Source organism: Phalaenopsis equestris, unplaced genomic scaffold (assembly GCF_001263595.1).
Source record: "Phalaenopsis equestris unplaced genomic scaffold, ASM126359v1 Scaffold000164, whole genome shotgun sequence".
Taxonomy (NCBI): domain Eukaryota; kingdom Viridiplantae; phylum Streptophyta; class Magnoliopsida; order Asparagales; family Orchidaceae; genus Phalaenopsis; species Phalaenopsis equestris.
Window position 1 is genome coordinate 377,239 of NW_018164606.1, and position 24,268 is coordinate 401,506.

A 24,268-nucleotide genomic window follows, 5' to 3' on the forward strand; every position below is an offset into this window, starting at 1 on the left:
TATATATATATATATATATATATCAGAATCAACCTAATAAAAGGGGCATTGCAGACAACCTCACAATTCTCATACATACACATGTCTAACACATAAATTTCCCTATTTACATACATACCACACAAATCTACCATCACGGCAAATACATCATTATTATATCAATTTTCTAAAAATGAAATACATTTTATTTTTACAAGCAAATAAAAATCTTATCATGATAAATATATAAAAATTATGTGATCTGTGTGCAAAACTCTCATTAAATCATAAATATATGTTCTTTCTCAAACTGATGGATCAGTCTCATGAATTAGATCAGGCACATGAATAAATCATGATGTGACACTCAACTGCCCCACTTTATTCTCATTCAAAGCCAATAGTATATATATATATCAGTTGCAGTAGGAAGCTTTCAAAGACAACAAGACAAAGTGAAGGAAGAGAGAATGGAAAGAATGGAAAGAGCTGCTCCCCTAACTTCTGAACTCAACGAAATATTTCTCCAACGGTTTAAAGAAACAAGGCAGAGGTACATACCAAATCTCAACTCTATTCAAAATCAATTAGCAAAAACTAAAACAGCAAGCTGAAGGCAAGATTAGTATATTAAAACTGGTAATTTTCATATTTATCATCTTCTGAATGGAGAAACTGAAATGATTCGAGATCTATTATGTTGGAATTTGTATTTATATTATTATATTATTTGTCTATAATCCTTAAAGGTAATGTTTAAACTTTATGTATTTTGGAATCTATCTTATTCATAAATGCGGAAATTATTTGTTTTTTGGCAGTTTGGGATTGGTTGATTCGAAAGTGGAGGTTAGATATGAGGAGCTGAGTGTGGAGGCAAGCGCGGAAGTTGGGCAGAGGACTCCCCCAACGCTCATAAACGTCACCATCAATGCCATGCAGGTGAAAGTGAACTTTATTAAAGCATAAGGACTGGTGATGGTTGAAATTCTTAATTTTTCGAAAAAGAGCTATTTTTATTATAAATAATTTAATCAGGGGCTAATTTGATAGAAATTTTTACATGCTTTATCGCAGTATAAAGCTTTTGTAAAATAAGGATTGTTTTTTTTCTGAAATTCTGAATCAAAGCTTTTTATTTGTTTGTTAATGGAGTTGAAATTGATTAGTTTTTAAAACTGGTTTTCAAGCTATGTTGTCAGTGTTCATCTGTGCTTCATGGATGGATTTGTTTGTGTTAGCTGATCAATTTTTCACCATTTATTAATATTTTTTTAAAAATTAATTTTGATTTTTTTATTAGGATTGAATTTAGGGGTTTATCAGTTTAAAAACTATATTTATCATGTTTCTTAGTTTTTCTTATTAAAATATTTTTATTTTTATTTCATTTTATTTTTATTTTGGTTTAAAATAAAATATAGTTGGTCTGTTAAAAACATATTTTGAGTGTTTTTAAGGGCGCTTAAAATTCCTAAAAAAATAATTGTTATCTTGTTTTTAAAAATCAAACATAAAAACACATTATTTAAATTAGGTTATAAGTAAATTCAAGTAGCCCATTATTTGAAGTAAATTCAATTATCTAGTTATTATATTTACAATTTCTTCAACACCTTCAAGTCAAATAATACCCTTTGTAAGAATAAAAAGACATAAAAATTATTATTTATAAGTATTATATTATATCTGCACTTTAATATAACCATTTATCTTAAATTTTTTATCAAAATGTATTGTGAATAAAAATCATTTTTTTAATGTTCATCTAGCTAATGCATTAAACTCTATCTTGCACAAATATTAATGCCTTGAGTACTTGAGCCATCTTAAGAAAAGTCTCCCAACATTTATTGCCTGCTTCAAGGGATCTTTGTTCTTGCCTTCAATTTACTTATTGTAGTCCTAACCACTACCATCCAACTTCAACCTTCAACATATCCTTTAGATAATTAATACTTATAGACATCAGTTTTGTTCACATTAAACCTTTTTCTGGCACATTTAATTCTTAAGCTTTTAAAATAAAGGTGGCCTTATGTTCTAAAAAAACTTCAATTACTTATCCAACTCAATTATTGCATTTTTGTATGGCCATTTAATTCTTATATATGTATTATATAGCTAACATCTAAACTTTAATTTTTACTTATGTACAACTCATTCTAATGTATTGCATATTTAACACCAAGCTTCAAATTTTTGCATATAAACCACTCGACTCTTATGTATTACATATCTAACACCTAACCTTCAATTTCTTAGACACACCACTCCAATCTTATGTGCACTCATAAGATGTAACCTTCATATTTTACATATAGTTTCCTCTGTATTAAATATCTAACACCTAAACTTTAGTTTTTACATACATAACCCTCAATGCTAACGCATCACGCGAGCACCTCATCGTCAATTTTAACATACATTCCACTCATTTCTTATGTATTATATATCAAACACCTAAACTTCCAATTTTTTGTATACAAGCCACTCAGCTCTTATGTATTACGAATATAACACCTACCTCTTAATTTTAGATACATTCCTCTCAATTTAAATGTATTACATGTCTAACACACAAACTTTATTTATAAGTCAAACCACTCAATTCTTATGTATTATATATCTAACATAAATTCCTTAAAAATACGAAAGGGGAAGGGCCTAAACAAAGAAAAGAATCTTACCAATCTTAGATATAAAATCAGAGCGAAAAAATACTCGACAGAGTCGTGAAATTGCCGATGCAAACACCCCTGAAGTCGTCGGGTGCTCGATTGAGAAGAGTTGTCACCAAAGCCGTGACCTAAGAGACCAATCGAACAGTTGAAGTACAAATGAGGCTAGCTGGTGCAAGAATAAAATTTTAGGGCAAAAAATGTTAGCATCGACATTATTGTTCAATGGGTCAACACTATTAAGTAATAAACAATATATCGAATAAGTTCAGCACAAACGTCGACGCAAACAGTTTACGTCAAAGTATTACCGACGCTAAACTGTTCATAATAAGCTTCATCAGAAATCAAACCTAAATTTGATGTGAACTCTGCGTCAAAATTTTTCATACACTAAAATAAACGCTAATAACTAGCATTCTTGTAGTGTATTCATTTTGTCGTATACATAAATAAGTTAGGAATTCAAACCATTAGTAAAATTTTGCTCTTCATTAGCCATAAAAACATGTGCAAGTTAACATAATTTTAAGCTATATAAATCAATACATATAAAAAAATAAATATCATTTTTTTAAGTCATCCAATGCATATGTTGACCAGTATTTCTAATCATGCTCTATCACTTATAATGAATCAATTCCAACCCAAATTTCAATCATTCGTCACTTCAAACCATTCCTTTAATACCATTTTGTGACACATCCTAACCAACATAATCTTTACATTGCAGCAAATGATACTGAGATGAGTTAAACAAAGAGATGTATCATTCTAATGATTATCTTCTTAGTATTATTTATATATAAGAAACGTAACATTTGTCTTTCATTTATAAAGATTAATGTCATATAGTTACAGAAAAATATGCATCATTGATCTCTTTAACATGTGTACAAAAATTATTTTCTCTATAACAAACAACAAATTTTTACATAAGTTCACAAAATCAAAACATCATCATATCATTATACTATTTTCTCCCTGCCCTTTCCTGAAAAAATATTAGCGTTAAGCACAAAAATTAAGTGGGATAATTTATATTAAACATATAATCAAATTTTAATTAATATAGAATATATAAATGAATAAGATGTGGGCATGTCATGCATCATAGTATTCATGCCATGTAAGCATATAAATACAAACCATGTAAATGTTCATAACTATTGTGCAATAGTTCATAATTTATTACCATGTTACATAAATATTAACATGATCATTTCATTTGGCTTCGTTTCATATTGCATTCATAACAACCAACTAAAACTTCTACACAAATTTCAGGTTCATCATGTCGGTGCCAATAATTAGTTCCTCAATCATCATGGTGTTTATTTTAATAAAGCATGTCGTTGAGCATCATTGCATGTTTCAACCTGAAATCATATGCATGAATCATGATTGAAAGTATTCATTCCATTATATATCAAATTAAATAGCCACCACCTGCCCTGCCTGCCTCACCTCTCTCTCTCTCTCTCTCTCTCTCTCTACAGCAAGCTCAGCAACTTGCCCTTTAAGTAGAAATAAACTTCATTTCACTAAACTATAAGTGTTTCATCTATCAAATCTAAGCAATCTTTTTCAAGAAGTCATTAATCATTCATGTTTATGAGTTTTCATTTACATACGCATTTTAATAACATTAATAATTATAATCATTCAATATGTAAAATTTCCAATCATATGGCATATACCACATATAATATTAATTAAAATTTATTTATATGCTTGTAATATATCATAATTGTGCTTAAGATCATATGATATCTCTTGCCAGATTCAATAATATTCTTGAGAAATGACTTAATACTTTATCATACCTTCATATAAATTCATAAGCATCACATGTAGTATTGTGAAAAAACCACCAAACAAAATCATAGTATTATTTAACATCACAAAACTTATGTTCGTATGTTCATCATATTGAAAAAGACATATAATGTAGCCTTACAAGTCTCATGTTTATGTAATCATATGTATCATAACATCCCAAGAATCATAACTAAAAATAGTATTTCATATATCCATCTTTAATTATAAACATAGTTTATTATAACATTTGATGTTATCATATAAATATCAATATGAAGAATTTTGTTTTCAACACCACCATAACATAGGCAATAAACAGTTTGCTTCCAAAATTCAGACAAATATTTCTTGCCTCGAGAGACTTATGTATACTCCAAATCTTCTTTGAGCTTTTATTTTTCTTTTTCAAGTTTTCTCACATTTTATCCTCTCCTAAATGGCATTCTATGATTTTGGCAACGACAACCTAAAGTATTCTTATCATACAACTTTCTCTAACAGCATGAAAATGTCATATTTACTTTTTTAAATCTCATGTTTTGGTAATCATAAAAGAGCCAAATTAGGATCATGTAATCCTCATTAAATTTACTAATAAATGCTACTTACCATTAAGCACCATAGATGCTAAGTTTAGTTAAACTTACATAATCATGTTTAATAATTTAATTAAATATTCTAAATTCAAATTATTTGATCGCCTCTCATTATTTGTAGTAAAAATTTTCTCATTTCGTATTAGATTATATAAATTTTTATTTTAAATAACAAACATTATTTCTTACAACTTCTAAATCCATTTCATTTAATTCAAACTTTAAATGCCCCAAAAACTACAAAAGCTGAGACAAATTTATTTTTTTTTTCTAAAGTAATGTTTCAAATGAATTATGCTAATTGTTTTTAATGTAATAACACATCCCATTGCTATTTAATCAAGATTAATCAATCATGACACTTATTAAACATTTAAGATGAATCAATGACTATAGAAAAATACTTTCTTAACATTTGTCATTGAAAGCTTTAATAAACTCTTAGTGAAATGAATTTTTCTAATATAATTTAGAAATTTAGGTGAACCTAGACATGAACAAGTTTTGGCTAAGACTTTAATCATGGGAGAATTTCTAAGTGAGGTGGCCTAAGTTTTTTCTTCATTTGAGTGTCAAGAGCAATAGACGAAGGAATTTAAGTTATTATAGCCACCTCAAGACGATCTTTAACAATTTTTTTCTTAGCTTGCACTCAAGTACAAGCTTTATACATAACTTCATTTGAGGAGGCTTAGACCAAACTAATTCCAAGTCCGAGGAGTAGTCTTGTATAGAGAATCTTAGTGCATGTTTCAACTCTAATAGAGCTTTCTTTTAAGACACATCGATCGCACATCATTTGAGTTTTAAATATTTTATGTAGAAAGACCCAATTCAAACATCCTTAAGGTTTCCCATTAACTAGAAGTAAGCATATACTATCTGAGAGCCTTTAAAAGATTTTTAAGTGAATAATAGTTACCCCAAATCAAGCATGTACCGTTTCAGAAAATTTAACCGATAAGTTCTAAACTATAATCCATTTAACTTACATAAATTAATAAATTTGTTTAGGAATCTTCGCATAGTTATCTAAAATGTCATAAGTTGAACAGATCTCTAAATGCCTTGTAGTAGTTGCTTTCTAACAAGAAGAATCGTAAGCATTGTTTCAACATGTACAAATCACTTCTCCACTCGAATTGCTATGAATGTGGTGTAGCAAATGCTTATGTTGATTAATTTTTCTAATAAAGATCAAATGGTTTACTTTAGATATTATGTTATAAGTCTAAAAGCATACTTTCAAAGATAGATATGGTTAGGAAAGTTTCCTTAATGACATCTGAAAATAGAGAACTAGTTGAAGACCAAAATAGAAATAAAAGGCAATTTCTACCTTCTCAAAAATAATGAGTGCATTTTACACCTTCTCATATGGTGAAGGACCTCAATTCCCTCAAGCATGCTTGGTTGTTCATTTACTAAATTGATCTCCTAGTCACTATAACCAACTTGATCTAATTTACTTAAGGTTTGTTAATTTAAGTTGAGGCTATTAATTCATTAACTTTGAGGAACCAGTTTGGTCTAATTTAAATATGTTAATTTAAGTTGAAATAGAATCAATCAAATGTTAACAGAACATATTACGATGATGAGTTAACCACTTAATGACCATAAATCAAGTCTAAGCAAGCTCATTCTATTATTCCTACATTGTCATATGTGAGATCTACAAATAGGATCCCAAGTGAACCATTACATTCATTCTAAATCCTCTTAATTTTGAATCTTCACAAATTTCTGAAGTAATGATTTAAAATGAAAAAGAAAATAGACTTTAAAAAGATTCCTTTTTTCATATAGATTAGTTCTACAATTTTCTTTTTAATAAGAATTGCTTGGGTCCTCAAAACCTCATTGCAAGTTCCCCTTATTTTTTTTAAAATTGATTTACACTCACTTTGCACTCAATCTGATTAAAGCATAAGCTTGGGTCCTCAAAACCTCATTGCAAGTTCCCCTTCTTTTTTTTAAAATTGATTCTAATGTTCAAGAGTTCTTCCAGAAGATAACAACCTTATGATAAAATAATTTTTTTCTTTTTACTAATTATAAGTTGGATGGAAAAATTATTCGACATTGACTACAAACGTAGCTTTACATTGAGAAGTCACTAGTACACAGTCATACACTCACTTTGCACTCAGCATACAATCATGTATTGTTGCAAACCCAAATTAGATTGAGCACACAACGGCATAATAGTGTGCTCATGTCATTCACATGTAAAATTAGTCTATAATTTGTGCCTAATAATTGCTCAACAAGATGAGACCCAAAACCACGCCGGCCATACATCAAACAAATTTCCTTATAAAGTTTGCATTAAAACAAAAATTTTAAAAAAAAATACATGCTCTGATTTTAGAGCAAAAGACTAAAGAACATGATACGTGATGCAAAATCATAAATAAATTTTAAATTTCCTAAAGACTTGTTTGACATCATTTTTATGTTTTAATAGATTTATTTAGGGACTTGAGATCAATTTTAAATTTATTTTAAAATTTTTTAATTTGTTTTTTTTTTTTTTTTTTGAAATAAAATATGCTAATATGTTATAATATATTTAATTATTTTAAAAAACTCTCAAAATATACATTTATAAGAAAATCTTACCAACTTCAGCTTAAGAACCAAATCAGAAGAGTTTTTATCCTATTAATTCGACTGGATTGACTTCTAATTCAGCTAACACAACCGCACATAAGCTAAAATAAGTTGTTTTATACTAACTTGCTGATCTGGCAATTAATCTCAAATAACATCTGTAAAGAGTTTAATGTCCCTAGTCCTGTAGTTTACTGGAGTAAATATACGCTGAATCTGCTTCTGAAAACCAACTTACGTGAGCAGGAGATGATGGAGAAACTATGTCCAAGTTCCAACAGAAAGCTCAACAAAATTCTCAATGGACTTACGGGAGTAATAAAGCCATCCAGGTGAGTTGTGCTTGTAAAATTCAGCGTACTATACATGATTCCATTTTAAGATAATAAACATGGGTCCACAAAGCTTATTTCATGTGTTAGTATCAGTTCAAACTACTACCGGAAGAAATAAATTATGTTACTGTTCCATAACAAATAAACTATCTCAACAACATTATTCAGGCAAGAAAATTAACCATACATCGATGAACTATATCCTTAGATGAAAAAAACATAATTAACGTACTTGAGCTTAAGCTATAAATGCTATGGAATCGATGCCCTTGATGCCCGCCTTCCCTCGCTACCCTGATGTTTGCTACTAGCTTAACATCTCGTCCGCCACCCAGCCACCTGCAAACCCCTTGTTGATCAACGCCACCACCCGAGACTCACCCTAATTTGAGTTGGAGTGTTGAATCTATTGTGGTTTCCCCTTTCTTGTTTGTTAGTTATCGTCACCTAATATTGGCATTTTAGTAATAATATTTTTTGTTAGTTGTTAGTTGGGATCTCTAGTATCATTCAGTATAAGAGCTAGTCTAACTCTATTCATATCCTAGGGTTTCTAGCATCCATCAATACCCAACCCCACCACACAAAATTCCTTCCCTTAGCTGATTTTTCTTTCCCACCCTAAATCATCCATAATATTCTCTTCCAATTCCCAAACATAGACCCAAGCCATGCCACCGAGGATGCAAAGGTCAGAAGCCTAATTGAAGAAAAAAGGACATGAGGTCGTTTATGATAAATCCATAAAAATGTGTCCGAGAGATTTCTAAGAAAAATATGCAGTGGGAAACACTTCGACTGCAACAACGACTCATCACCTTTGAGAGAAAACTATCCACAAGGTTCATAGAAATTTTACTTGATCCCTACGATGAAGAACCGCTACCCTGAAGATTTAGCATGAAATATTGAAGAAGCTAAGATTTTTGAGTAAAGGTGGATTTGCCATATTCCGACAATTACATAGATCCAGACAAGGTCATCGGTGGCTCTGGACCTTGAAATATGTCTTTGAGTGCTAAGATGTCCCATCAGACATAATGATGAAACTATCTACCTGCAAGTTAAAGAATAGTGCATCTCAGTGGTGGACAAACTTAAAGATTCTTCGACAGCGAGAAGGGAAGACTAAAATTACTACTCGGTTCAAGATTAAAAGAAAAATATAGCATCAGTATCTGCCCACGCATTATAGGCAGAATATGTAAGCTTCATCAGTTACTGCAACATTACCGGATGACTATCACATCTTACAAATAGAGTTCAACCCCAGGATCAAGCACGGGGAGTACACCCAACAGAATATCTAAGACGACCCAGCTTGAGGATACACTAGTTCAGTGGAGAGAACAGGTGAAACCAATCCACATCCCCAAACTCGTTCTAACACGGAAATGTTTCAAGTGCCACAGATTTCAGCATATTGAATTAGATTGAACAACCAAATGAATGGTCAATGTCACTGAGTAAGGCGATGTTGAAGAACTGGGAAATGAACTAATAAACACTGAAAAAGGTAATGACACAAAGGAATACTAGATTACAACTGATGAAGGAGAAATGCACTTAGTTCAAGCTGAGTCCATGAGAAAGACTCCAGCCGATTAACGGTGGTTGTCCAAGATTATCTTTAGTTTGAGGAATCGACACCAGAGACATGACAACCCCAGATAAGAAAAATTTTGACTTTTCAAATATATATACTCCTTCAGTTGCCCTGCTGAGGGAAACCTTACAAATCAGAGATGATAAGTTTCTGAGCCACTTCTAGAAAACTATATGCAGTTAATTACAAATTAGATTCAGTTCATTAGTATAACCGCCAATAGATGGAAAGACAAAAGGGATGAGCCAAAGCTTTGGAAATTGTCTTAGGAGCTTGGTGGGGAAGAAATTTTTTCAACGGGATCCAGGTCCCACCAAAGAAGAAGAGGGCTCTCTTGAGTGGTTGCTAGTGAGAATGGCTCGGCCTGCCAAATATTTCATTCCAGAGTTGATTTCTTCTGACATATTTATCAGATTTATTTAGCTAGACATGAGAAGTAGAAGAAAAAAATTTGCGAATTAATGGCTTGAGAGTTACTTTATGAGAATCTACATTTATATATAGTACCAGTTCAAGTTGAGTCAAAGGAGAATGGATACTTATTCAATTAAGATGTGATTTGAAAGAACAACGCGTATAAGATTGACTTATCGGGCAGTTATAGTAGCTTCAACACCTTCAACACAATACTATACAGAGTCATAAACTTTGACAAATGAGGTCAAAGCTCCCCCAACCTCTGAGAGCGCCTCACGCACTGTTGCGAGTGTGAAGTGGGATCGTGTCCTGAACGCGAGAAGTCCCGCATAGGCAGTGACCAACTGCTCTGCCTGGATCAAACCGATCCAATTTTTTTCTCTTCTAAGAAGTCGTTTAGTCTTTGTGGGTCTCTCATAGTTATCTTTTTATTATATATTTATTTTCGTATAAGTCTAAGGTTAGTTTTTGGCATGAGTTTGTTTAGGAGAGCCATCGACATCTGTTTTCTTCTTCGAGGGCTTTATTTGAAAGTTCGAGTAGTGCTCCAGTTGTATATCTATCTCTATGTGGTCATCATCTTTCTCATCCCCTTCCAGATCCTCCCCACGTGACTCTTGTTTGTCCTCCATTGCTTTAGCCGCCCCCGAACAACTATCGTTGTTAATTTTCACTACAATTTTTCAATTTCATCTGCAAATCCTCGTCGCCGCCTTCCCAGACCATCCTTTTGTTGTCCCGCAGTCCCACACATTCCCTGTCACTACCGTCATCATTTCCCCTCGCTGCCGACAACCCGAACAGCCTTTCCCGGCTGTTTTCTTGCAGTTCCAGCCATCCAAGCCCCTTTTATTTGTACCTTACAGAGGTTCCATCCACCAAGGTACAGGACCGTCCACTCCACAGTCGTACCGCTGTCCCTGCTTATCCCAGCCTCCCAAACCACCACTCCTTCCATTCCCATGCGGATCTGCCACCAAAACCCACCCTCTACCCCCTTTCCACGCAAATAAGTCTAATACAGAGTTTAAAATATAAGAGAATAAAAGCACTGTGTACTTAATGTTGATCCTTTGAATCAACATAGATAATAACATTCATACACTTAATTAGATCAATACAATCAATTTATCAGGCATTTAATTTTAACTCATAAGTAGTGCAACTTACCAAAAGCAAGTATAATTAAGTTTCTAAAATTATCATTTGGGGCTTAACTTTAACAAGCTCGTCTTAAGGGCACACCTAATAGCCCCTTCTTCCTAATTCCTCCTTCCAACCTTTAGTCACTCATAAATAGGTTATAGGAATGACGAAACTACCTATTGCTCCTGTCCCTCCATATTTTTATTTCTTTGTAAGGTAAAGTAGTATCCAATGCTCCAAAAACAGGTAATTTAATTTATATGCAATTGTTTATGCTAAAAAAGGATGCTAACTACCAATAAATGGTTTGATAAATGCAATTATATAGTGAAGCAGCTTGAGCTCATCTCTCACTTAGATTCTCTACCCTGCTAAACTCCAGAAGTTGATTGGTTAGTGTACACGGAAAGTCTGTTGACCATTAATAATAATAATAATAATAATAATAATAATAATAATAATAATAATAATAATAATAATAATAATAATAATAATAATAATAATAATAAAGATTTATGAAAAGGGGATATAAATATTGCTTGATTAACCCTAACTTAACAGAAATATAATCTATTAAATACTTCAACTCCAAATTAATAACTGGAAGAAAGAAACGTGTTCAAGAGAAAGATCCCAAAACAGCAATCTTGTTGCCTAATCCAAACCACACAAAAATCATATAGCTCTGCTAAAAGAAGTAGAATAAGCAATATTTCAACACTACTTAAAAGAAAGTTTCGAAAGCTAGTAGATGATTTTTAGATTTTAACAGTCCTGATGAAATATTTTCATGCAATGTTTATTTAATTTGGCAGGATGACCCTAATCCTTGGACCACCAGGTTCTGGAAAATCAACATTCTTGCGGGCCTTGTCAGGAAAATTGGATCCAGAATTTAAAGTAAGAACAACACACTCTTAAGCTCTTTACCAGCGCAGTTGTCAACAATGCATCTATAGGCAACCACTGTGTTTTTAATATTGAAAGAGGTAGCACTTGTTTCATAATATAAGTTTCGGAGCTAAAAGAGTTCACTTTCTGTTGGCATTTTGGATGATGAGAAGTTGACATCTGACAAGTAATTCAACAGAATTTTGCATCCTAAAAGAAATCTCTTTCTTGAGTTTTGGCTTCGACAAACTCATTCATGTAATCATTTATTTGTGCATCAATTCAACTGTATCCCAAAATGATTTGGATTTTTTGGATTAATAAAGCTAAGCAGAATAGTTGGGATAACTTAATATAAGTTGATTTATAATCTGTTATGAACACATGATTTTTCTCCTTTGAGAGATTTTCACCAATAGTGGAAAATTTTCCATCTATGCGGTACCTTGAGGGCTATTATCAGATCTTTCATATTTATATTTTAAATCCAAACAGCACTAGAAGTAATATAGCGATCTCCAACATACATGAATAATTTAGACTGTTTTGAATTCAAATCGGTAACAATTCAATTTATTCTTCACACAAAATATCCAACTTCAATTATGCTTTTGTGGTCTACTAATCCAGTTTTCTCTCCTCACCTTTCAAAAACATGATAATGGAATGCAAATAGATCAGTGGAAAGGTCACATTCAATGGGCAAGAGCTTAAAACATTTAGCTCTGAACAGCTATGCATGTACGTTAGCCAGCAGGATCTTCATCATTCTGAGATGACCGTGCGCGATACATTAGATTTCTCCAGCAACATCTTCGGAACTAATAAAGCATTTGGTAAGTAAATTAATCATGTCTTCATTTTAAAAGTTTAAGAAATTGGTACTGATTTGGCATTTAATCTGATGTTTTACGGCTCACATACAAAAGAAAAATAAATTAAAAAAAAATAATTATTATTTCCTTAAATGAGGGGTGGAAACATGTCAGATAAGCTAATAATGATTATCAAATGTTTATGTTTACCATTTAATGCATCATCATTTGATTTGTTTCATGGTTTTTAAACAATAGTTATGTGGCCGCTATCTCAATCAATCATATTTTTTCCTCACCCAAAGGAAAAGGGTCATGGCTATTGGGTCAGCCATATGTGATTTAAAATATGCATGTCTTTATTTATATATTACGAGGAATGTACAAGTTAAAGTTTAGCATTCTTTACTAATCTGATGCAATTAATAATAATATAATATTATAAACGTCAACGAATATTCTATAGCGAGATGGAGAAACTGGAGTGCAGCTTATGTGAATGTTAGACAGATCAACGCATGCACCGACAATAGAGGTGGGTGCCGAGACAGTTTAGTCTGGTTGTTAAAGCTAGATCGAGTTAGTTCAAAAGAATTTACATAATTGTCAAAGTCGGATCAAGCAAAGTAAGAAGCCACCATTTTAATCGGGTGGTTAAAAGCTAGATCAAATTAGTTCAAAAGAGTTTACTTTTCATTTCCTTTACTTAAAACTAAAAACCCCTAAATCATCATGATTGCATTAGAAAATGCGCCCCTATAACACCCAAATGCCAATTATGTATTTTTTGTCAACCTAAAGCGTTTGACTTACACGCACTTTTTCAAAGTCACTTTATCACTTCTTTTTGAATCAATCAGTGTAGTAGTTTATGATCATTTTGCTCTACCAAGATAATCTCCTTAAAATTCAAATTTTTAATTTAAGATAGCATTTTAGGAAACATGAGATGTCAAGGTCAACACAGAAAAAAGTGTGCTTTTGCCTGTGTGTTTAGTTGTCAGCGTAGCATTAACTAGTATAAGCATGCTTGTTATTAATTATCTAGAACTTGTATAACAATAAAATAGAAAGTTTGCATAAAATTGCTATTTGAAAGGTCTAGCTCAAAGACAGAAAAATAAGCCAAGGCAAATGTAAGCGATAGGGATATTTTATAATGTTCTTAGGTGTCATTTTCCAAAAGCTACAAATGCTTGGAAAATTTGTAGGTTGATTTTACAGTCTGCCCCTTCGTCATAGCATAGACATCTAAAGAAAACGGGTTCTTCACGAATGGCTACCATATTACTTAAAAAAGCCCTTTATTTTATTTTTTATGAAGAGGTGTACCACAAAAAGATTGCAATAATGGTGATACAGCATAAAAAAAAATTATTATGACACCAGTCCAGACTCCAGATTAGCCTCTTTCTTATCACTTTACACAACAAGTATCTTGAAAATATAATCTATGTAAACATTTCTTAATTAAGTGCACTAATATAACATGGATCGACTATCTGAAGTTTCATCTAATCTATAATTTATCTACATGGCAACTAAAATTGGCATCAATTACAGAAATCATTCTATGTATTACATAATCCCAACCTGAATAAAATATTGCATTCATCCAGAGATTTTGAGCGGCATGCCAGGGTCAGAAAGAGCATCAACCAATAAATTGGCCCCAGAGATAGATGAACTTCTTGAGGTGGTTTCTTGGTCATTATAATAGCTCAGAGTTTTGACTGTTTGATAATTATGCTGCTCTTATTCAGGCTACCTCATGTGGAGCAGGAAGCAACTTGACTACAAATTACATTTTGAAGGTATCATCTTTTTATCCTGAACACCATTCACTCATGTAAGTATATGATATTTTATACCAAAGGCAGCCATTAAAGTTCATAAAAATTTAAATAAAGAAAATCGAAAAAATGTCAAACACAATTTGACTGTAGTAATTTGGAACATCTAGTCTTACATGGAACTCTATTTTTCCTATCACCAGCTGCTTGGCTTAGAGGACTGTGCCAATGTTATTGTAGGAGACGAAATGAGAAGAGGCATTTCAGGAGGACAGAAGAAACGAGTTACCATTGGTAAGTATCCTCACCTCAAGCTTTTATTGCAAATTAGTAACTGGCATCGATATGAACATTCTCGTCTCCTCTTTATCAGCAGGTAAAAATTGCAGCAAAACAAAAACAATCATATAACTTTGACAATATAATGATATCAGTATTTTCTAGCCTCAAGCATAAATAAAAAATTTGATAATGCAAAGAATATGTACTAAACTTTTGAACTAGCTTATTATAGCATGATTCACAAGAAAATGCTAGATATTGATGCAGCTACTGCTTAAAAAAAAAATCTTGCTTGAATAAAGAAAGAAAATTAAATCAAGCTTTGTAAGTTTTGATGATAGTGACCGTCTCACCTTAACTTTCTTATGCTGCAAATGGGATATTTTGCAGGAGAGATGCTGATTAGCCTTGCCAGAAGTTTCTTCATGGATGACATATCAACTGGTCTGGATAGCTCCACCACATATATGATTATCAAGTTCCTTAGGCAAATAGCACATATAATGGATACCACCATGGTTATTTCCTTAATCCAGCCATCGCCTGAGACATTTGAGCTATTCGATGACATAATTTTACTATGCCAGGGGCATATTGTTTATCAAGGTCATCGAGAGAATGTACTCGAGTTCTTTGAGTTCATGGGATTTAAATGTCCCGATAGAAAGAACATTGCTGACTTCCTTCAAGAGGTATTACCTAAACTGTATAGATAAAAAAATTTACTAAAATGCGTGGAATATCTACTGCTTTATGGCTACACTGAATTGTAAGTTTGAGCTAAATATGGTATTATATTTATCGTTAACAGTAGCTAGCAGCAAGTAACTAAATGCCAATTTGTCAACAAAATCATATATTTACCTTTCGTGATTAGTTGAATAGAATCTGAATGCTATCCACACTTTGTTATTTGACAAATGATTAGCAAACTCATTTATTTTGGCCTTATTGGCGCTGGTGAGATTAGGTTTGATGGTTCAATTAGAGAACATAATCATTCAATTAAATCCAATCATGTTAATAATGGCATGAGAAAAGAAAAGAGGATCGGTAGAAAGAAAAACAAAATTTCCACGCTTCCCTAGGCCTTCAAACTTTAGGTAGTGCGTCGTCTATGTTATATTCTCCTATTCTTCTACCAATATCTGATAATAATATTATTCAATTGCCTCATTTTAGAAACAGGTTCTAATTAAGTTTTTTTTTATTTTGTCCTTCTTTTAATTGCTGGCCTCAATGTCCTTTTTTTTTTTTTTTTTTTTTTTTTTCTTTTTCTCACTCACTAGAAACACGGCTCATTAGGTCATTTATAAAGCAATGGATATAACGAATAAAATGCTGAACTGGATATGGTGGCCTATATGATTTTTTTTTTCTTTTCCTTCCAACTTCCCCCACTTAGATTCTTCATTCAATTCTTCCAATGATCCATCATTTGAAAGGTCCATCCATACCAAAGCCAGCTTAAAGTCCCCACGCAGGAATATTTTTCCTGAAGTAATTCTTATAACTAGACAAAAAATGCCTTTATGTGCCTAAGTACAGATTAAACACAGTTCCAGGCATACCCAAAACTTCTATATGAATTTTCCTTAATAATTTATTCTCATCCATTGCACTTCAGATTTCATATTCAAGTACTTTGTTTCTTAGTTAATACTAAGGTTGTCTGAGAAATTAGAATAGTTCATAACTAGAAAAGTTAATCCTCCGCTAAAGTTTATAAATGCTATAATTTTAAATAATAGTTCAACTAAAAAATTCTAATCTAGCCTTTCTTTAAGTCCAAAGGCTGACTTTTGAAGCAGAACTCAACAGGTTATGCCAACTCCAACTCACAATCTTTCTTCTGGCATAGTTCTCAAAATCATAGCCACGTATCACATGTGATTATAGAAATAGCTTCCACCTGTTATATCAAAATACCAAATTACCTTAAAAAAAATTATCAACATTCTCTTAGAGACGGAACATGAAGTTTCTAGGAGACCATTTGATAAGCCTCCTGATTCAAATATTCACATCTAGCACAATAATAGTTTTTCTGAAAAGTTAAATCAACCAAATTGACAACAAAAACCTCCATTAATTGACTTATAACTTATCAAGTTATTTTTATGAGCCTTCACTCAGGTGACCTCAAAAATGGATCAAGAACAGTATTGGAAAGATAACCAAAGGGAACATCAGTACCTTCCAGTCGAAAAGTTTGCAGAATCCTTTCATTGCTATTATCTGGATCAGCGTGTTGATCATCAACAGCAAATAACAGGAGGCAATGTCAAGAGCGAGAAAACAATGGAAATCAGCGAAAGCTACAGAATCTCAAAATGGAAGGTATTAAAAGCATGCTTCTCCAGGGAAGTGTTACTATTAAAAAGGAACTACCCAGTACATGTATTTAAGAGCGTACAGATAATGATACTGGCTTTGGTGACCATGACACTTTTCCTTCGAACAAATATGGACCATCACTCATATGTAGGAGGAAATAAGTTCATAGCAGCTATCTTTGCTGGAGTAGTAATAGTGAATTTCAATGGAATGACTGAACTGGCAATGATAGTAAAGAGATTACCTGTCTTCTACAAGCAAAGGGAGCTCTTACTTCTGCCAGGATGGGCTCTTCTTTTCTCAAATTATATACTCAGCATCCCGATGACGTTGATTGAAACAGGCATATGGACTTCCATAACATATTTTGTCATCGGTTTTGCACCTTCAGCAACTAGGTATGATATTTTAACATGCAATCACCACAAATAGTCATTAATGCTGCACACTAAAATGAGCCTTTCCAAATGGATTCCATCATTGGTTGTGGCAGGTTTTTTCAGCAGTACCTGGCTTTTATCTCTGCACACCAAATGTCGATGGGACTTTTTCGCTTGATTGCTGCTATTGGGAAAACTCAGATGATGGCTAATACGCTAGGTACTGCAGCACTTATCGCAATTTACATCCTAGCAGGATTTGTGATATCCAGAGGTCAGATGAGAAGATAAAATTTGAACTTCCATACACAGTATTTAGTTAAGACATAAAATTGATATGTTGGTTTCTTTTCTTACTCTGATGTTACTAAAATCAGATGACATCCAACCATGGCTGAAGTGGGGTTATTGGTCATCTCCTCTGACATATGGTCAGAATGCTGTAGCACTAAATGAATTTCTGGACGAAAGGTGGAGCAAGGTAAATCTAGTCTTTAGATATTTGCCTAGCATAACTGGAATTCAAGTGAAAAATGATCTATGAATGATCTATGATATGTTTAATATTGAAACTTAAATGTTATTTGAATCCTACCCGGTGGCTATGACTTTTAGAAAAATAGCATAACAATACTGACAAGTTCCATTCATTTTTATCCTTTTTGGCAGAAAATAGACGGCAACAACAATGAAACCATTGGTGAGGTTTTTCTCAGATCAAGAGGGCTGCTCACGCAGTGGCACTGGTATTGGATTTCTATAGGCGCACTAGTTGGCTTCTCATTAATCTTCAACATTCTTACAATCTTTGCCTTCGAATATACCAAAAGTGAGTACTCGAACATCAATATGTAGAAGCATCTCAAGAATTTTAAAGAACTGTCATACAAGAGAAGAACTGACTATAATCTTCTGAAAAAACAGACCCGTACAAGCATAAAGTTACTGCTAGTGCTGAATTTAAGGATCTACAGCTTAATGGGAAAGATGATGAACAAAAAGGAGCTGGAGGAGTGTCAAGTCCTTTGCCTTTTCAGCCGCTGAACCTTGTATTCCACCACATCAGTTATTATGTGGATATACCAAAAGTAAATAGTAAAACTCTCCATTTAGCCAATTTTTTATAACAGTAGATTACCAATAGAAATCTTATCAGTTGAACTATCTTTAACATCCAAATAAGATAGGAAAGTTTTATCAAAATTAGTGTTATATTTAAGGAGCCTGATGGTAGAAATGGGCAACCAATAGGATTTTATGAGCTGCTAACTAATAATTTTCCCACTCCACGTTAATACGATCAAACAAAAAACCTATCATTCGATGTAAATAGATGCTCCTATGAAGCATCTCAAGCAATGCATTTTATATCTTATGATCAGGAAATGAAGAAAGATGTGGGGAATGGTAAGAGGCTTCAGCTGTTAAGGGATGTCAGTGGTGCTTTCAGGCCAGGCATTCTAACTGCTCTAATGGGGATCACAGGCGCAGGAAAAACAACATTGCTAGATGTTTTAGCTGGAAGAAAAACTGGGGGATGCATCGAAGGAAACATTACCATATCTGGTTACCCAAAAAGGCAAGATGCCTTTGCTCGGATCTCAGGGTACTGTGAACAGACGGATGTTCACTCTCCATTTCTCACAGTTCATGAATCTCTACAGTTCTCTGCATGGCTGCGCCTGCCTCCTCATGTTGAACAGCAAGCCAGAAATGTACGACTTACCTTTTTATCCTCCGTCTAAGAAAACCAATTGTTCATTACCTATTTGTGAGGCAAAACTCTCAACCATCTGCCGTTTTTTTGTCTCCTTAGGTGTTTGTGGAAGAAGTCATGAGTTTGGTTGAACTACAGCAACTGAAGAAAGCCATAGTAGGCCTTCCAGGAGCCCATGGTCTATCAGCTGAACAGCGGAAAAGGCTTACAATTGCTGTGGAGTTGGTTGCAAGTCCTTCCATTATTTTCATGGATGAACCCACAACAGGTTTGGATGCTCGGGCTGCAGCAATAGTCATGAGAACTGTCAGAAAAACTGTAGACACAGGACGAACAGTTGTTTGTACTATCCACCAACCAAGCATAGAAATATTTGAAGCTTTTGATGAGGTATGTATGAAAATCTTCGTATTTAGACACAAACTGCAAAAACAATAAACTCATACTCAAGACTTGGCATACATAAGATGAATCTAAAAGCAAGGTTTAAACATTTGGAAAATCCACCAGAACGTTCACTATCCATGAAAATTTCCCATAAGAATATCTTCATCTTTCAACAAAAAAAGTTTTTTGAGAATTTCTGCGGTGGATAAAACATGCTTTTTGTAACTACATAGAACGCCTCTTGCTGTAGACAAGTCGCATCAATTACACGCTAGGAAAATTTAGCCCAACCATAGGGACCTCCTATCAAATATGCAAGATACATTGGTATCTGATAAAACTCTGCAATAGTTTATGATTTATCATAGTTTTTCTACTTCCATGAACGAGTAGAAAACCATGTTTAACTTGTGAAAGAGTTCAGATAAAAAGAGCATACGATGGCTAAATTTTGACGAAAATTTTTTTGAGATGTACATTTTACTATTTCAACTGGCCAGCCAAATGTTTAAATCAGCCCTCGTATACTGCTATTTTTTTCCTATTATTAACGGCAAAATAAAAAAAATTGAAAAAGGAAACTTATTTCTAGCTCAACGTTACCATTGTGAACAGTACATAATTTACAAATTGAAGCGCCAAAAGATCATTAAGCGTTCTTTGAAATTCACAAAGCTTCTCAAGACAACCAGTTAAATATTTGGAGGATGATTAACGCATGACACAATTTTAAGTCATAAATTTCATCATGCAGTTACTGTTGATGAAAAGCGGGGGGCAGCTAATATACAGTGGACCCCTGGGACCTCTTTCTCAAACAATGATCAACTACTTCAAGGTAAAATTTATCATCCTTTTTTAATTACTGCGCATACTGAATGTGATCAATTAACGCTCATTCCAAGGCAGGCCATCCCAGGAGTACCCAAAATCAGAAAAGGTCAAAATCCATCCACATGGATGTTAGATATTACATCAACTACCATTGAGTATAATCTTCAAATAGATTATGCAAGCATCTACCGCAGTTCATCTCTTTACAGGCAAGTGAATGACAAAAGATTCCTCAAAAACTTGAGATATAAAACACAACAAAACTTCTGCTTTGTTTAATCAGATAATGCATCAATTTAACAGAGAAAACGTGGAGTTGGTTGAGGAATTGAGTAAAAGGCCACAAAATCTTGAGGAACTACAGTTCCTCACAAGTTGTTCCAGCTTCAAAATGCAATGCTTAGCATGCTTGTGGAAACAAAACAAATCATATTGGAAAAATCCAGAACACAATATTGTGCGTTTCATTACCACTATCACAACTTCATTACTTTTTGGTGTAGTATTTTGGCAGGCTGGCTCAAAAACGTGAGTACACAACTTTGCTATCAATCACTGTATTTGTGATGTTCTTTTCTGATAGTCCTACGCAATACATAACAGGACAAAGGAACAAGACATTTTCAATGTTCTAGGAATCATGTATGGGTCAGCATTATTTTTAGGTTTCACCAATGCCAGTATAGTGCAGCCCGTTGTGGGAACAGAAAGGACTGTACTATATCGAGAAAGAGCTGCTGGAATGTATTCAACTCTGCCTTCTGTAATTGCTCAGGTATTTTTCTATTACCATTGAAATGTATATTTGGCACACTTAAAACAATTATTTTTTGCATAATGATCAAGAGAAGAGAGGATTTAATTCACATACAACTAATGTTTTCAGGAAAAAACGAATTGTTTATTTATTTCGAGAAGTATAGCATGAAGTTAAAATTTCCAGTGTATTAACTAACTTGCCATGTTTCCAAACAAACTTCTTCAGATTTACAAGTAAGCTGAAGAACGATCTATGTATTTTAACTAAAGTATATGCAAGTAAACTGCTAGCATGGATTGAACAAATTTAATGAGAAGTCAGCATTATATAATGATTCATAATCCAATTTTGACATCATAACAAAAACACACAATCCTTATCATTAAATGCATCGTTTTCCTAGGTAAAATAAATTTGAACTCAACTCTCAATGTCACTGTGCCTGTTGAATATTTTCAAGAATTAAAATATTAAATAACAATAATAACAATAATAATAATAATAATAATAATAAATCACTTCATTGCCTAGTCCAGCCATAATAGGCTCATAACCGTTCATGCGAGACCTCTTCTGTTCGAAACAAAAAGGCAACACAACACGTGACTCCTCCATCTCATTCGCAAACCTCGTGTTATTGTTAAATATCCCATTATGATATAAAAATGGAGGGAATTTGATTTAAACCTATTTGTAGTTAAATGATAAAAGACTGAAATTTTTTTAATAATATTAACAAGATTGGCCAAAAATAATATTTAAACAAAATGCCAAGTTTTGTTTTGACATCAAAACTTAACATAATTTAGTAACTTATGACTGCTTAAATTCCATATTAATTTTCTAAAATTTTTTATTTTATTTACATTTTATAATTTTTTTACAAGGAATTAATTACAAGTTGTATTTTTCTCATCTAAATAAATTAAGGCCTTTATAAGTGAAATTTTGGGAAGAATATCTAAGGTAGCTTTTTATCAAAACATTTATTTCTCGCTACACAATAGATAGCCTCGTGTTCTGGTCCAGGATTTAAAAAAGCCTGTGGAGTTGAATTAATAATTCATGTCATTTGAGAGAGTTTAAAATATGTCAACAAAAAAGTCAAACGTGATAGCATTACTCGTAACTTTTGAACCTTCAAAAGCACATCATTACAAGCACCATAAATTTGAAACAATTACCACTTTAGTTCAACATTAACTTTAGACTTTAGTCATCCGGCAAGTTTAAAAATATGAAATATGTTCAGGAGAGGATAAATTGAGTTTAAGATAGTGGAATAAGCCCAAGTCTTTAATAGATCTAGAAAGTCGAAGCCTGCTATAGAAGATAGCAAATAGAAAGCTACTTTTCCTCTATCTTCCCTGCTTAAGCAAAGAAGTGAATAGATCTTGAAAAGGATGCATGTCAGATGGCCGTTTTTTTCAATTAGCAGAAACAGCATTTCAAAGAGAGCTGTGGATGGGGCTGCAAACCATTTTACTTGGAAAATATTCATTAAAGTCAGCTCTTCAACCAAAAAAAAAAAAAAACCACTCAAAAAGTAAATTATTATTGAAAATCTATGTAACACAATGCTCCAATGCCACCCTTCACCAACAGTTAAATGAGAAAATTTTAATGTGCAAAATTTTTTCTCTCATATAACTTTAAAGCCCAAGGATCAACTATGTCATCCTTTCATATGAACAAATCCTCCTAATTCATGTGCTTTCATCTTGTGCTTCATGATTTTCAATATGAATTGTTGTACATAAATTTTTTGGACAAGAATGACTTAAAAGATATATTATTTTTTAAGTTTTGCTCATCGTGAAGACGCTCCTTTGCCTTCCAAGCTTTGAATATGAATTAACAAAATAACACTAGCCTTATACATGCAGGTGGCAATTGAAATTCCATATGTAACAATACAAGTGCTCATCTTTTCAAGTATTGTATATACAATGGTAGGATTTCAGCTGGTCATCTCTAAATTTTTATGGTTTGTGCTATTCATCCTGCTAAGTTTCGCCTACTTCACACTTTACGGGATGATGGCTGTAGCATTAACACCAATACAAGATGCAGCTGCTCTATTGTCCTTCTTAATCTTTATCTTATGGAATCTCTTCTCGGGATTCATGCTTCCTAGAAAGGTTATGAATCTCTAACCATATTATCATTCACTGTCATAGATAACATATGATGTGCACTAAAATTATCCTAGTATTCATACAGATGATACCAACCTGGTGGAGATGGTATTACTGGGCCAACCCTGCTGCATGGACAATCTACGGTTTATTGTTTTCCCAATTAGGGGACCGAGATGACTTAATCCAGATCCCTGGGGAGTCAGATCAAACTATAAAAGAGTTCCTTGAAGATTACCTCGGTGTAGAAAGCACTTACTTCCCTATTATTGTAACCCTCCACTTGGTCATTATTGTTATCTTTTTCATTGTTTTTGTTGTAGGAATAAAATATTTGAACTTTCAAAAAAAATGATACAAACATATATTGATAGATAACTAGTAAATCAAGATTTCAAGTGTATGTACTCTAGCATAGAAGTTTATGCTATGTAGCAAGAAAATGTATTTACAAATTTAGTTATGTCAAATAGTGCAACTCACTTTGTTGGCATCTCTTCATTAAAAGGAATGAAAAATAAAAATTGAATTGTTGGTTCAATACATTGCACTGCATCCATAACAAGCCAACTTCTTTGGATAGAGTCTCACTATACATCACTCTAATTAATAGATGTCAGGTCTAAGGTGTTGTAGGAAAGTACACTCTAGACAAATGATGAGCACAAAAATATGAAAAGTACAAACAATGAGAATATTGGGAAAAAAATAAAATAAAATATTTGATGTGGTTCACT

At 32.9% G+C, this 24,268-nt stretch overlaps 1 protein-coding gene across 3 annotated transcripts; it reads left to right on the forward strand.

The window, feature by feature from the left end:
• Positions 1 to 423: 423 nt before the first annotated feature.
• LOC110022041 (ABC transporter G family member 45-like) lies at positions 424 to 23,990 on the forward strand. Of its 3 annotated transcripts, XM_020720819.1 has the most exons (22): positions 424 to 532; positions 801 to 921; positions 7,940 to 8,025; positions 12,013 to 12,097; positions 12,765 to 12,924; positions 14,523 to 14,599; positions 14,667 to 14,717; positions 14,900 to 14,990; positions 15,369 to 15,670; positions 17,115 to 17,713; positions 17,809 to 17,969; positions 18,073 to 18,176; positions 18,365 to 18,524; positions 18,620 to 18,783; positions 19,078 to 19,410; positions 19,512 to 19,802; positions 20,554 to 20,637; positions 20,709 to 20,842; positions 20,937 to 21,161; positions 21,237 to 21,408; positions 23,280 to 23,534; positions 23,617 to 23,990. In XM_020720819.1, exons 1-22 carry the CDS (start codon positions 450 to 452, stop codon positions 23,884 to 23,886), a joined length of 4,008 nt encoding a protein of 1,335 aa, XP_020576478.1. In that variant the 5' UTR covers positions 424 to 449; the 3' UTR covers positions 23,887 to 23,990. The 3 variants fall into 3 exon arrangements, with proteins under 3 accessions (XP_020576478.1, XP_020576480.1, XP_020576479.1); XM_020720821.1 differs by lacking the exons at positions 20,937 to 21,161; positions 21,237 to 21,408; positions 23,280 to 23,534; positions 23,617 to 23,990 and having other exon boundaries at positions 20,719 to 20,838; XM_020720820.1 differs by lacking the exons at positions 424 to 532; positions 801 to 921; positions 7,940 to 8,025; positions 12,013 to 12,097; positions 12,765 to 12,924 and having other exon boundaries at positions 14,937 to 14,990.
• The last annotated feature ends 278 nt before the right edge of the window (positions 23,991 to 24,268 follow it).